General features: G+C 44.1%; 1 protein-coding gene across 1 annotated transcript in view; it reads left to right on the plus strand.

The window, feature by feature from the left end:
- Positions 1-16,226, plus strand: part of aspscr1 (ASPSCR1 tether for SLC2A4, UBX domain containing) — a 60,590-nt gene that overhangs the window by 14,583 nt on the left and 29,781 nt on the right. Inside the window, exons 4-13 of the mRNA XM_084319338.1 lie at positions 542-642; positions 2,569-2,626; positions 2,961-3,034; positions 4,664-5,213; positions 5,448-5,507; positions 6,175-6,314; positions 14,782-14,863; positions 15,032-15,098; positions 15,549-15,611; positions 15,908-15,960. Of these exons, the coding sequence (XP_084175464.1) occupies positions 542-642; positions 2,569-2,626; positions 2,961-3,034; positions 4,664-5,213; positions 5,448-5,507; positions 6,175-6,314; positions 14,782-14,863; positions 15,032-15,098; positions 15,549-15,611; positions 15,908-15,960 (1,248 nt within the window). The remainder of the gene's footprint in view (positions 1-541; positions 643-2,568; positions 2,627-2,960; positions 3,035-4,663; positions 5,214-5,447; positions 5,508-6,174; positions 6,315-14,781; positions 14,864-15,031; positions 15,099-15,548; positions 15,612-15,907; positions 15,961-16,226) is intronic.

The raw sequence follows: 16,226 nt of genomic DNA on the forward strand, positions 1-16,226 counted from the left end.
AGCTGTCGCATCTTTTCACCTGTACAGCGCGATCTCTCAGCGGCGAGGAGTAACGCGTGGGAGGCTCACGCTGCCCTCGTTGCTTCCTGATTCTGCTGTACAGGCGCACCAACCGACCTGTAGGAGTCGCTGTCCACAACGTCCGATCCCCACCCACCGGCTTTCCCACCCCCTAATACTGCCAATTGTATTAGTATGAACGACCAGCCAAGCCGGAAGCAACGCCGAGAGCTGGGCTCGAACCCAGCATCTCCTGAGTTAGTGGCGAGCGCCTTGCCCACTGCGCCACTTAGCCGCCCCCAAAACAAAACTTTTTCAATTAATTTCCAAATTAAGTTCGCTCTGATGTATCCGATCTTATTTTACGAGAAATTGCAAGGGTAGCTATTTCCAGGTAGACTAGGCTGTCTGAAGTTGTTCCCACGTGTTGTGAAGCTTGGTTGAAATACCCGGACACCTGTTTGCCGGTTTATATATGTTTGTGGTCTTTTTGCATAGTTGCTTATTTGTGTGTGTGTGTGCGTGTGTTTTCTTCCCTCAGGTACGGATTGCACTGCAGATGGAGGATGGATCTCGGCTCCAGGGATCTTTTTCCTGTGGACAGAATATGTGGGACCTGCTCACACACTTTCCAGAGACCAGGTGGGCGTGTGTGTGTTTTTGTGCATGAATGATTGCTAGTAAATTGAGCATTAACATTCATATGACCATGAAAAAGTGAACATTTGTACTTTGAAAGTATTCCAACAAAATGCACACGCGGCACATTAATTCCATAAGGAATATGTTAGGCTTCTCTTGACTTGGCTCGAAAGTCAACGTGAACATTTTGATCAAAGCGGCGCAGACCAACAATTTGCCAACTACAAATCTAATCTTTCGTCTACTGAACCTCAGGCTTTCCCACACATCAACCACTGCTAGCACACACGCACGCACGCACGCACGCACGCACGCACGCACGCACGCACGCACGCACGCACGCACACACACACACACACACACACACACACAGTCACACACACACAGTCACACACACACACACACACACACACACACACACACACACACACACACACACACACACACACACACACACATGTTATATCCAGTAGTCTGTAGCCAGGGCAGCACTGTGTTCCCAGCTGTCTTCACGTCTGTCCAGCGCTCCTCTCATCTCTATTAGATGACATCATTTCACATCCTAATTCTTTTCCACGGAGGTTTCTCATTCCCTGGAATTGCTTTTGGCTTCACTTGGGAATCAAAAACTCTGGGAAAAATGTGAGGCAGGAAAAAAACTAAAAACAACGAGGGAGCTTTGTTTTTCACGTTCCGGGTAAAACCAGCGGGTAAAACACGTACGGTTCAGTTAGTTTTATACGCACACACATGTTGTACACATGCCCCACAATCACTGTCTAATGTGCGTCTTTAGTTTTGAGTTGATTCCTTGAACAAAGAAATAGGATTTGTGCGTTGTTGTTTTTATTGCCGTGGGGCTTCTCATCTTCACTGAGGAAAATAGCGGTGTGATCAAGAACCTTAACACATTGTCCGCCATGCATTGTACCCATCCTTGGGCCCAGTCTGCCAGTGCTGTAACCCTATGGAGATGTTTACCTTCTTTGCAGGGCTATAACTTTTTAAATATTATAACTATATCGACATTACTATGGCCCATTCAACATCGGGTATCTATCGTTCCGGATGTGGGAACGTTATATTTTTTCATTCATACATTGTCGTGTTAATACAGTCGTGAATATAAGTATGTTTTTAAGGTTTTCTGCAGTAATTCCTAAAACGCGAGTTATAGGCCCTGACTCATATGATAGATTATCGATTGGCGTTTCTTTCCTATACACGCTATATTAAAAAATTCAAATGTATATGATCGGTATACATTATGCTTCATCATGCGTGAAGGAAATGGGGGGGGGGGGGTCGTTTATAATTCCTTGATCGTCAGTAGCGTCTTTTTTTACTATGGGTTGATACGTTGATCAGATGGAGTTCCGTGAAATGAATAAACAATCGGGCTGAAAATAATGTTACATTCCTCTTACCGTTCGCCGATGAGACTGGAGGAAAAATATTCCAATTATTTGACGTCGATCTGCTAGATCGATTTCCCGTTTGTATGACGCAATAAACGCCGAAATCATATTGATTATTGCGTTTCGAAAGCGATCCCAATGCACTCAAGTGTGTATCTAGATCCACGCTACAAGATATTACTGCCGGAGGAATTTCCTCGATGCACCGCGCGCCACTTCCGGTTTGGCTTGGAGTGTAACTCGCCCGACATCCACCAGGCGGCGGTATTGAGGCGTTGCAATATCAGACAGGGTCCAGCTGCAGCAGCGGAGGGAGGCTAGATGAATTATGAATGCCATGGCGAAAAAATGAAATATTGATCCCAAAAACGAGTTAACTCGTTTGTGGCGCACAACGCATGGCGGGCAATAACGAGTATACTAGTTCTTGGCGTCCAATGTATTAATGCAAGTTTGTTTTTCTTTTCTCTTTTTCGTACTCTCTCTCAATCTCTCTGTTCCACTACAGAGTATCAGAGCTGTCCGATTCAGAATCCACTCCTGTGTGCGTTTACATGAGAAATGAGGTATGTCATCCCATTGTATGTCTATTAGTTTATCTTTTTCCTACCTCAAGTTCAAGTTGTTTTATTTGTCACATATAAGGTACATGTACAATATATAATGAAATGCTTTGTTCTGTATGACCCTCCTGAAATTGTGCTTCATACTGTAAAAAGTAAAAGAATAAAGAACACTATACAAAATATTCAATATAAATTTTATTTTTTAAATGTACTAAATAAATGCAAAATGAGAGCCATATGGCAACATTGTTCCACTCATGTTTACACTCAGTGACCACTTTATTAGGTACACCTGTACACCTAATGAAGTAGCCACACTTCTTGTGTGTTGTAGGTGAGTGGGGAGGAGGCACTAAAGAAGGCCACACTGAAGTCTCTAGGCCTCACAGGGGGAAGTGCCATCGTTAGGTAGGTACCAAATACATGGGAATTGGAAGAGGTTAATCTGATGCTATAAACTGTTGATATGTGATGGACATGTAAGACTCTCTCCGTCAGAAGCCCTGCAGGTGTTGTGTGTGTCGTCAGCCAGAAGCAGCACAGGCGTGGCGTCAGCCTTGTCGTATTCCAGGGGAAAGACAGCCGTACAACCAGGCTGACGCCACGACACACCTGTGCTGCTTCCGGCAAAGGCGGTAGATTTTAGAGTTGTTCCGATACCGATACCAGTATCGGAAATGCCGCCGATACTGCCTAAAATGCTGGTATCGGTATCGGCGAGTACCCTCTAATGTTGCGCTCCGATACCATATGACGTAATTTATCAACAACACTGCGGACGTTGGGCTCTGTAGATATACCCTACTCGCTGAGTGAGCATTATAAAACAAACGTGTGCTTAATCGACCGTGAATTAAAGTGTCAATTGCCATTTTAACAGCAGAGCAGATACTTTCTTAAAATGCCATCGTCCCGGCAGAGCGCTGTTGACGGGGAGCTCTGATGTTATTAGCATTAGCTGAACAGCTAACCGAAAGCTAGCATTAACTAACGTTAAAGGTTTAGCCATAACGTTACCTTGGCTAAAGTTGGGGCTATTCATAATCCAGCAATAATGGCTGCAGACCTGCAAGCAAAGTACAGCAAGTTGGCAAAGGAGTATTCCAAGTTAAATCACAATGTCACCAGTAACGTTAGTTTTTCCATATACCGGTAGCTCTGATGCTAGCTAACCTAGCTCACGGTAACGTCGTCATTGCACAATTGCACGTCGCGTACACAATTAATGACATGTTGCGGACAGCCATATCGGCGACAATGTTTAGCTTTTAGTGCCAAATGATAAGAGTCTGAGGCGGAGTCTCAAAAGAGAATGTTGAATATTTATTGTGCAAAAATCACAACAACAGAGCCTCTGCTACTAAACGGAGCCTTCTTGTGGAAGCAAGTGCAGCAACGAATAATGTCCGTGTGGAACTAATGTGCCAACAACCTTTCCGTGGGTGAACTCATTGAGATAGTTTTCAATTACTGATACTAATACTAATCTATACAATCACCTGTTGTTGAATAAAACTTTATAGTTATTACTAAAAAAAACAGTATATAAACAGTAGCTGTATTAAAAAAAAAAAAAGAGTTTTATAATTTATATAATATTATTTTTATTTTCTTATTTTTTTAATGTATGCACTGGTATCGGATAAGTATCGGTATCGGCCGATACCCAAAGCTTAGGTATCGGAATCGGATCGGAAAGAAAAAAAATGGTATCGGAACATCTCTAGTAGATTTCACCGCTGAAACGTCACGTTTTTTGGATGTGTCATGCAAAAAAAATCAGCCTTGTTTTTTTGGTGAAGTGCCCCTTTAAGAACAGTTTATACCAAATACATAGAAGCAACATGAATCTGTTTAGACTCAAATAAGAGGAACGTAGTTAATATAATGAATGATGTGATTGATATGGAGGCTACTATCTTCACGCTTGGCTTCACTCTTGGCTTCACTCATCTCATATTTGTATGTACGTTTTCCTATATGCTTGTGATGAATAAGCAAAACAAAACACGGTAACGACACTACTCTCTCCCAAAGGTTTTTAATCAAAAGGACCAAAACATCTGAAGAGGGAGACAGCAGGGAAGCCATGGAAACGGTTGCTCCGACAACCAAACCGGCTGCCCGGGAAACCACACCTTGTCCAACGCCCCCCACCCGTCCGCCCTCGCAGCCTGTGACGCCAGCGGTGCCGGTGCCAATCAAGAACACTAGCGCTGATAGACTGGTGCAGACCCCGCCTCCTGCCCCGGTTACCACCGCCGCCACCGATACCACCAACACACTTCCTGTCAAACAGGAAGGGGAGGGGGTTGCTGTTCGGCCCAAGACCATTCCTATTAGCGAAAGGAAGCAGGAAGAGGACGGAGAGGAGGCGGGACCATCTGGGTTGAGCTCCTTCCACCAGTCCTCTTCCTCCTTCTCCCCTCCCGCTGCCCTCTTCATTCCCTTCTCCGGAGGGGGTCAGCGGCTGGGTGGTCCGGGCGGAGCAGGACCTTCGTCGTCGTCGTCTTCATCGTCTGTGGTTGCAGCAGGAGGTCCACCCAGAGCCAAGAAGGCCAAACCCAGCCATGACGATAACGCCAAGGTGAGACCATGAGCCCCATGGAAGGATTAACAAACCCAGTTCAGTTTCTGTTTTCAAATGTTATCTCGGATCTTTCACGTTGGAATACTGTAACTTTCTTCATATATTTTGATGGCCAGTAGCCGTGGTTAAACCATCATTAGAATATTGAACTTCTCAAAAATTCGGTCTCCCATGTAAGATCGTATATAACGTTACCTCCATATGAACCTTTTTGTGTCTTGTGTGTCTCAGCGTCAAGCTAGTGCCAATGAGGAAGATGAAGATTTCATTAAGAGAGAAGAGTTTCTTAAGGTAAAACACTCTGCACTTTGACTGAACTCCCCATCCTCTCATGATGGGAAAGCTGGACTGGAACAACGCGGTGTAAATGTCACGCTTTTGAAGCGGTCGTGTATTTGTTCTTGGAAACGTCACAAACTAGACTCTCTAAACGCCGTCTACTCATGAACCACATCTGCATGGAGCTTTGAGTATTTAGACGGGAACACAGAACGTACCATGAAATAACATTCAGAGCACCTCACGGCACCATGGGGTCGTACTTTTTAAAGAATGTTTTGCCTGTGTGGGCCAAGTGGAAATGGAACCCCCCACACTGGCAGCGTAACCCATTGAGCGTTGGGACCACCTTGCCCTTTAAATCTGACTGAGCTGCACTGAAGGAGAAGGGTATCAGGTGACTCTAAGAGAAAGACATAATTGGAAAATGTTTGAAAATAAAGCCCTGTTCTGAACCTTTTAACTACAACCTGAGGAGGGAAGCTGAGTAGAATATGACGCACATGTCCAGCAGTATTTCCCAAGATTTAACCCAAATGAAATAAAGGGGATATGCTCTTCATCTCCTCTCTCTATTCTTATTTCACTCACTCACTCACTCACTCACTCACTCACTCACTCACTCACTCACTCACTCACTCACTCACTCACCTACCTCCCTCTGTCTCGCTCTCTCTAGCCAGTGGAGAGGGAACCTCTCATCTACCACCTGGACTCCGGAGGTGGTCGGCACGAAGGTGGCCAGGACCTGCCCGACGAGTTCTTTGAAGTGACCATGGACGACGTCCGCAAGCGCTTCGCCCAGCTCAAGAGTGAGAGGTAGAGAAGAAGAGAAGGGGCACAAAGGGGCTTGGGTTTGCCGTTGTGATTGGAGGATCAAGGAAAAGAGGGCAGGACTCGAGATGGGCCAATTGCGTCGCTCTGGAACCGCTTTGGTCCAAGTTTATTTCCTGTCAGCTATTTTATTAAAATGGCCTCCCTTTTTATATAGCGCTTTATCCAAAGCACTACAACTTATGCCACACACACACACACACACACAGAGATGGCGGAGGCAGATGCCAACCGCGTCTCTACAATTCGTAGCCGCATTTCTGCAGACCCCTCTCTGATTGGTTGAACTCTATTTTTGCAGACCCCTCCCATTTCTGCAGACCCCTCTCTGATTGGTTGAGCGAAGCCCCTCTCTGATTGGCCCCCCGCATGAGCCGAGACAAGCTCCTCTAGCCAGGAGTTGAAACTCCGTTAACTCCAGAGAGAGAGGCTGAACGCAATTTATACGCATGGAAGTATTGATTACGCCATAACGAATCATTAAAAAAATATACCGTTAACTGGAATATGTTGTGTGTGCCTTTACACATGTTGGATAGGATTATGTAATTGGTTTGTATAGCGTCGCGTATAACGTTATTTCGCGTGACTTCACGGTTTATTCACATTTCACAACACAGCCAGCGGTCAACTTGTTTACACTCCCCACTTACTGTACAATGTAACATTTAGATTAACCCAGTTGTCTATCTGTATGTCATATGTTACGATTAATTGAAAATGGGGGACCCTGATGTAAACAAGACGAAAGTCTTTCTCTGGGGTCTGCATTCCCTTAACAATTGTATGTATTGAGCTGTACTGTGTACTGTATACCCATTCTGCAATCTGTTAATAAAGTTTTCAATCAATTCAATCAATCAATAACTAGACAGTTACAATATAACATTTAGATTAATTAACCCAGTTAATGCCTTAAGAGAGAGAGGCTGGTGGTCAAGTCAAGAGTTATTTGTCACAAGTTGTTTATTAGCCTAGACATTTTCAATTCATCATCTTGTTTACATCAGGGTCCCCCATGTTCAATTCATGATAACATATATGACATACAGGTAGACAGATGGACAGTACTGCTACATTTAGACATTTATGACATACCAGATTTTGAACTTGTGGTAGGCCTAGACATTTTCAATTCATCGTCTTGTTTACATCAGGGTCCCCCATGTTCAATTCATGATAACATATATGACATACAGGTAGACAGATGGACAGTACTGCTACATCTAGACATTTATGACATACCAGATTTTGAACTTGTGGTAGGCCTAGACATTTTCAATTCATCGTCTTGTTTACATCAGGGTCCCCCATGTTCAATTCATGATAACATATATGACATACAGGTAGACAGATGGACAGTACTGCTACATCTAGACATTTATGACATACCAGATTTTGAACTTGTGGTAGGCCTAGACATTTTCAATTCATCGTCTTGTTTACATCAGGGTCCCCCATGTTCAATTCATGATAACATATATGACATATATGTATGGGCCACTCTCCAGGTGACCTGCATCGACCTTGCCCACACCAGGATCTCCTCCTCAGACTGGTGAGTCATTCGCACAGTGGCCTCAAAAGAGGTATGGTCAACGCAGGTCCAGGATGGGTTCACCGCACGTCTGTACGTGCAGACATGATATGTGTAACCCTTCGGTAAAAGTCCTTCAACACACAAGCAACAAGATGTTATTTTTTTGAAAGCCAGTAAATACTGACAAAAAAAAGCATAGACACTTAGAAGAAGCAATGTATAGTCCCCCCCACCCACCCAACCTCCTCCAATGTACAGTTTCTACGTCAAATGTATAGCCTTTCTTTTCTGGACTCTTTTTGTATCACAAACAGTACTGTATTTGTAAATCTGGTATGTCATAAATGTCTAGATGTAGCAGTACTGTCTATCTGTCTACCTGTATGTCATATATGTTATCATGAATTGAACATGGGGGACCCTGATGTAAACAAGACGATGAATTGTGAAATGTGAATAAACCGTGAAGTCACGCGAAATAACGTTATACGCGACGCTATACAAACCAATTACATAATCCTATCCAACATGTGTAAAGGCACACACAACATATTCCAGTTAACGGTATATATCTTTTAATGATTCGTTATGGCGTAATCAATACTTCCATGCGTATAAATTGCGTTCAGCCTCTCTCTCTGGAGTTAACGGAGTTTCGACTCCTGGCTAGAGGAGCCTGTCTCGGCTCATGCGGGGGGCCAATCAGAGAGGGGCTTCGCTCAACCAATCAGAGAGGGGTCTGCAGAAATGGGAGGGGTCTGCAAAAATGGAGTTCAACCAATCAGAGAGGGGTCTGCAGAAATGCGGCTACGAATTGTAGAGACGCATGCCAACCTGCGTGTGTTGCTCAAGGACTTCGACACACAATCCGGGAGGAGCCGGGATCCTTCAGATGACCAGATGACCGCTCTGCCTCCTGCGCCACTGCTGCCAGAATTGTATAAGCAAACACTGCACATGGAAATAAACTTGGAATGAATGAATGAATGAAAACTTTATTTAACAGATTGCAGAATGGGTACAATACAGTACGGCTCAATACATACAATTGTTAAGGGGATGCAGACCTGAGAAAGACGTTTGTCTTGTTTCCATCAGGGTCCCCCATTTTCAATTCATATAGACATATATGACATACATGACATACAGATAGTCAGTACTGCTACATCTATACATTTATGACATACCAGATTTGCAAATACAGTACTGTTTGTGATACAGAAGGAGTCAAGAAAAGGGAGTATATACATTTGACGTAGAAACTGTACATTGGAGGAGGTTGGGTGGGGGGGGTTGGGTACATTGGGATATTGACAACCATACTGGGTAATTTACATTGGAGGTGGTTGGGGGGGGGGGGGGGGGGGGGCGGGGGGCACACTGTATAAACAAGTAACACTGTACATTGAGGGGGGGGGGGGAGGAGACACTGTACAAACAAACACAATTGTACATTGAACTATTGACAACCATACTAGGTAAATGACTGTACATTGGAGGGGGTTGGGTTAGGATATTTACAGGGGCCAGTGTTGAATTGCAGTCTCCCGTAGGTGTCCCTTGAGAGAGGTTTTGAAAGTGGGTAGTGATCCACATTCCTTTACAGCTTTGGGTAGGGCGTTCCACATTGATGTGGCATAATTGCGAAACGTGTTTAGTCCCTTATTTGAGCCGAATCTGGGTTTAACATGATTTGTGGAGCTCCCTCTGGTGTTGTGATCGTGGTATTCACTGACCTTTGGGAAGTATTTTGACATGTACATGGGTACCTTGGTCGTGTAGTGTATCTTGTAGACCAGGCCCATTGCAAGTTGTTGTACTCTGTCGTCTACTCTAAGCCATCCTAGGTTGTCAAAGTGGGCAGGGGTGAGGTGGGTTCTAGGAGTAAGGTCAAGCAGTAGTCTGACCAGTTTGTTTTGAGATGTTTGTAATTTTGTTTTTAGCGCCTTTGAGGTGCTTTGGTACCATGAGGTGCAAGCATAGTCGTAGTACCCCTGAATGAGTGCTCCTGCCAGAGTCTTCAGGGTGTTCTTGTTTACCAGAGAGGAGATCCGGTACAAGAATCGAGTTCGTTGGTTGACTTTTTTTATTACATTGGATGCCATTTTGTCACAGGAGAGATTAGCCTCTAGGATGGAACCCAGGTAGGTAATTTCATCTTTCCTTGTGACAATATTGTCACCCACTGTAACTGAGAAGCCGTCGGTCTTGCTGAGTTTGTTATTTGAACCGAAGAGAATGGACTCTGTTTTGCCCATGTGTAATGATAGTTTGTTATCAGCGAGCCATATGCAGATTCTGCCTAGTTCCGAGCTGAGGGTTTTTTCAACCTGTAACTTGTTCTTGTCAGAGACCAGCAGGGCTGAGTCGTCCGCAAACAGGAACAAGTTGCAGTCACAAGCTGACGACATGTCATTTGCATAAATTAGGAACAGTAGCGGTCCTAGTATGCTTCCTTGTGGAACACCACAGCTCACTGTGAGGGGGGGGGATAGGGTACCGTTTACCTCCACCATCTGTTCCCTCCCCTCAAGGTAGGATTGCATCCAGCTCACTGATAGACTATCAAAACCAATTGCTTTTAGCTTGTCAATCAGAATGGAGTGATTGACCGTGTCAAAGGCCTTTTGTAGGTCCAGCATGACCATGCCGCAGTATTTGCCTGCGTCCACTTCTTGTTTGATGTGGTCATTCAAATAGAGAAGGCATGTGTCAGTGGAGTGGGATGTTCTGAAGCCAGATTGGAATTCGTAGATTAGATTTTTTTCCGCTAGGTACTTTTCGACCTGTTCGTAGACTATTTTTTCCATGACTTTCGAGATGGAGGTGAGAATAGAAACAGGGCGGTAGTTGCCTGGGTCTAATTTGCTGCCCTTTTTGTGCAGAGGGGTCACCCTCGCAATTTTGAAGTCCTTGGGGACGTGTCCCTGTTTTATGGAGAGGTTTATTATGTGTGTGATGATTGGTGTGATGGCGGCTGCTGAGTCTCTGAGGAATTTGGAGGGGATGTTGTCATGGCCAGTGGCCTTGTTAGGTTGGAGGGCGCTCAGTTTATTGAGTACCTCATCTGTTGTTACCATTTCCAGCTTGAAGTCGTCCTTGCGGACCCCTAGGTTTTTGTAGTAAGCTACTATGTGTTCTACCCCATAAAGCCCTGAGTGGGAGGGTAGTTTGTTTACCAGTGTTGTGGCTATGTTTGTGAAGAAAATGTTTAAGTAATTGGCTACATCCAGCTTGTCTGTGATGAGCGTGTTGTCCGTTTTTATGTTTATGTTTGAGAATCTGGTTTTAAGTTTTTTACTGCATCCTAGTTGATTATTGAGTAATTTCCAAAGTTCACATGGTTTGTTTTTGTTTTCCTCAGTTTTGTCATTGATGAAATTCTTTTTTGCAGTTTTGATCATGGAGTTTACGTCGTTTCTTAGTCTGTTTCTTTCTAGTTTGAGTTCAGTCACGTGGGCTTGGAGTTCACTGCTCGTGCTTTTAGTAAGCTTTGACTGACTTTTACGAAACTCAGAGCATTTTTTGTCTCTGGTTTTCATAGCGGCCAGTATTTCGGAGTGCATCCACGGCTCAGCGCGATTTTTTACCCTGGTGGTTCTTAGGGGGGCCATGTCGTTTAGTATTGCTGAGAATTTGGTTTTGAAACCAAGCCATGTTTCGTCAACCAGTGTACCATTGAGTTCATCTGACCAGTCCAGACTCTCCAGTTCAAGGTTGAAGGCCTCGCTAGAGTAGGTTTTGAGGTCTCTAGATGTGACTGTTTTGTGGCAGCCAGCCTTTTGTTTTAGTTTTTTTCGGGTACAGAATATCATATAATGATCACTTAACCCACATGCTATAACCCCTTTATTTGAGATCTTGGACTTGTCGGAGGTCAGAATGAGGTCAATGGTAGTCTGAGTTGATTCACATACACGTGTGGGTTGGGTGATTAGCTGGCTGAGGCCATGCAGATCACAAAACCTACTGAAGGCCTTGAAGACGGGTGCATCTTTTCGTTGCATATCCGTGTTCCAGTCTCCAATAAGAATTTTGTCTACATCCTCAACTCCAGCTAAACACCCATCCAGTGTATCATAAAAGCCACTATGATCTGGCGGCCTGTAGACTGTGCCAACCAGTAGGGATTTCGCCCTTTCGAATAGGATTTCCACCCATACAGTTTCAATTGATTTATGATTCAGGTCATTTCTGTTGATGAATTTGGTGTCCTTGTGTATGTACATACAGACACCACCTCCATGTTTGTTCCTATCATTCCTGATTATTGAGTAGTTCTCAATCTCTATCTCTGGATCTTTTACAGAATCGTCGAGCTTAGTTTCTGAGAAGCACAGTATGTTTGCCTTACCATTTATGAATATTTGTTTGATTTCATCCAATTTGTTTTTTAAGCTGTTAATGTTAATGTGAAAAATGTTCAGTCCATTGGCGTTGGTTATTTCATTGATGTTGGCAGGTTCGAAGTATTGTTCGTTTGTGATCTGTTCCTCTGTGTTGTTGTGGGTGGGAAGGGGGGAGGGGGGGGTCGGGTCCCGCGCCGTGCTGGAACAACAAAGAAGGGGGGAGGGGGGGGTCGGGTCCCGCGCCGTGCTGGAACAACAAAGGAGGGGGGAGGGGGGGGGAGGGTCCCGCGCCGTGCTGGAACAACAAAGGACTCGTTCCTGGTTGTTTTCGTTGTTAGCTCTGCTAGCTAGCCGGCTATCGGGCGTCGGGATGTTTACATCCCGCGTCGAGATGGTCGTCATGGTTTCGACCCTCGGTTCACCTCCTCTCGTCACTGCCTCACGTGTGCTCGTCTGCTGTGGCGTCATTGGGGGAGCTTCGCCGCCCGCGCTGTTGATGTAGCCACAGGTTGCGTTGTTGATGCTGTTGGTCGCGATGGGAACCTCCATCGCTTCTTGCTGTAGTCTCTGGTTCCGTGTCATTACGGGACCAGGGTTCTGATGTATGTCACCCGACATGAGCAGATATAATAAAAACATTGATCTCTTATTACACTTGCCTGCCGGGGGTAATTTCTTTCGTTCCGGATTTGCAGTAAGTACTGCGTGGATCGCCGTGGCTCCGAAGGCTGGATGTTTCCTCTCCGTGCCCGTTAACAAGTAGAAGTCGCAATGGGACTGCTGATTTACGTTTTCGCTACCCTCCACTTCTGTCTGGAGTTGCTGCTTGAGTTGTGAATTCAGGTACAAATCCATAATCCACAGGAGGGAAAGTAGAAAATGCGCAAAGTACTTTTTTGTTGTTGCTCTGTTGCGTTGGTTACGGGAGCTACGTAAAATGCGACCGTCCATGTTGAAGCCGGATGTCCAATTTAGAATATTTATGTTTGACGTTTGAAGCGTCTATAGAATTCCTGTTGATGAAGAAAAGCCTGGGGGGGGGGGATCTGGAATCTGATTCACATTGTAGCAGTAATTTGAATGAATTAATGAAAACTTTATTTAACAGACTGCAGAATGGGTACAATACAGTACGGCTCAATACACACAATTGTTAAGGGGATGCAGACCAGAGAAAGACGTTTGTCTTGTTTACATCAGGGTCCCCCATTTTCAATTCATGGTGACATTTATGACATATACATGACATTTATGGCATAGGGACATACATGACATACAGGTATTTAGTACTGTTACATTTGTGACATATACGATATTCAAATATACAGTACTGTTACCCATAGATCCTGACAGAGTAAGGAGACTGTACATTTGGAGGGGGTGGGTGGCGGGAGGGAAATATACATACGGCGGGGAGAGAATATATACATGCGGTGGGGAGGAGACTGTACATTAGGAGGGGGTGGGGGGATTTGGACATTTACGGTGGCCAGTTTCGAATTGCAGCCTCCCGTAGGTACTCTTTAAGAGCGGTTTTGAATGTGGGTAGGGATTCACATTCCTTTACAGCTTTGGGTAGGGGGTTCTACATTGATGTGGCATAATTGCGAAACGTGTTTAGTCCCTTGTTTGAGCCGAATCTGGAATCTGATTAACATTGTAGCAGTCATTTAGAATTTGAATCTGATTCACATTGTAGCAGTCATTTAGAATCTGGAATCTGATTCGCATTGTAGCAGTCATTTAGAATTTGGAATCTGATTCACATTGTAGCAGTCATTTAGAATCTGGAATCTGATTCACATTCTAAGTCATTGGCATTTATAGTTGTATGGCCTGACATAGAGGTATAAACGTTAATTGCAGAACACCAAGGCAATGATGAGAGGCCATAAGCATAATGTGTTTGATGTTTGTCTTTTATTTTTTACAAGCTCCTCTTTAAATTAAATCGACCACAGGACACCACATCAGCTTACGCGAGTGTGTCTGTGTGTGTGTGTCTGTGTGCATTTGCACGTAATCATTCCAACTAATACCACACCTTTCATTCTACAAAGGCTTCTAAGTATGTAATCCAGGGAGCAATTAGCATGCAATGTAGTTGTCCCAGCCATAGACCAGACAGTATCTGGTTGAAACGGCACTACTTTCATCCTCTAATGTCTCTCTCTCTCTTTCTCTCCATTGGCTTGGCTGCCTGCCTCATGGCAAAACTGCTACTGTGCGATCGACAGCAATTACAAAGGGTGGAATTAAGCAGACCACAGAAATCCATCTCTGTCTCACACACACACACACACACACACACACACACACACACACACACACACACACACACACACTCACACACTCACACACACACACACACACACAAAGAGAGAGAAATGTACACAGATCAAATCAGTAAGTATACAAGATATAACATCTGCATTCTCTTTCTGCCTTTTTTCCTCCTCCTTTTGTTCATAACCCCTCTCTCTCTCTCTCTCTCTCTCTCTCTCTCTCTCTCTCTCTCTCTCTCTCTCTCTCTCTCTCTCTCTCTCCTTCTCTCTCTCTCTAGGAAGGTGTTAGAGGAAGCACCTCTGATGACTAAAGCATTAAGGGAGTCCCAGATGAAGGAGAAGATAGAAAGATATCCTAAAGTGAGTTCTGGTGGAAACAGTCATAACAGTATGTGATGTTAGGGCTGCAGTATATGTGATGGTAGCCCGGGTAATAGTCATGGAAAATGTATGGAACTTGATTTGGAAGAATGTGTATGACCCCTGGAGTTTGGATTGATGTGTGCTTCTGTTTCTTTATGTCTCCAGGTTGTCCTGAGGGTCCTGTTCCCAGACAGACTCATTCTGCAGGGCTTCTTCAGGCCTCTGGAAACAGGTGAGTGTGTGTCTGTATTCTTAAACGTCCATAAAACCATGATGAACCTCTGTAATGTTTTAATCTTATGTATGTATAATTTAATTAGCAGATTCAAATAAAGCATTTGCGCATGTGTGTGTGTGTGTGTGGTGCCGCCGCCGTTCATTCCAATTGGCTAGCCACAGGTATGGCTGCAATGTTAAGGTGGTTCACCCACATTTACAACTTAAGCCACACCAGAGATACAGACAAAACGATAGAGGCAGGTCTATAATCCCAGGGGTTATACCTACCTCAGCCACAATGACGACCAAGAAATAAATTCTAGCCCTTTTTAAGGGAAATTCCAGTCAAACATCACCACAAAAAAACAGTCATGCACCACAACATCTTTGATTTCGACGTAGTTTTATTTCTCAAATTCCTCCTGAGTAAATGTGTGTACCGCATGTGTTTGTCTGCCTCCAGTTGCTGCTCTGAGGCATTTTGTGACAAGTCATTTGGAGGATCCCCAGCTCCACTTTTACTTGTGTGAGTATTTACTTTCATTTTTCTTTTTTAAACTTCAAATGTTAATAAAGACATAAACTAAAGCTTAGCACTGATAATGAAAACTCTGAATGGGAAATGTTTGATGTTATACTAGGCCTAATGTATAGTAATCAGCGCATGCAATTTCAAACAGGAGTTTAATCTTCATTCTATCAATGCTTTATTTTTTTATCCAACATGAGCCTGTGTGCTGACTATAGATTTGAATTACGCACATAGGTGAATTTACCCTTTAGGTAAACTTGACCGATAACTCGGACAACTCTATCTTTCAGTCATCGCTCCCCCTAAAACCATTCTGGAGGACCCCTCAGCTACACTGTTCCAGGTAAGACTTCATGTAATCAATCAATCAATATTTTTTTAAACAAAATCACATAGGCTTGCAAGAGACCAAGGACCTGAATTCTCGAATATTTTTCAAATTGTTCAACGACAAGTATTTTATTTGAAAGGTCCTGTGTCTTATAAATGGCCTTTTCCAGTGTTTAGCATTGTTTCCTAGCAATGGGGGTTTATATCAATGGGGGTCTGTTTCTCTAATTCTCATTTTGACTCATCAGTCTAGTCTCGAGTTCACGAGATCCTCCCTCA

This window comes from Notolepis coatsorum, assembly GCF_963971535.1.
Source record: "Notolepis coatsorum genome assembly, chromosome: 7".
NCBI classification, from domain to species: domain Eukaryota; kingdom Metazoa; phylum Chordata; class Actinopteri; order Aulopiformes; family Paralepididae; genus Notolepis; species Notolepis coatsorum.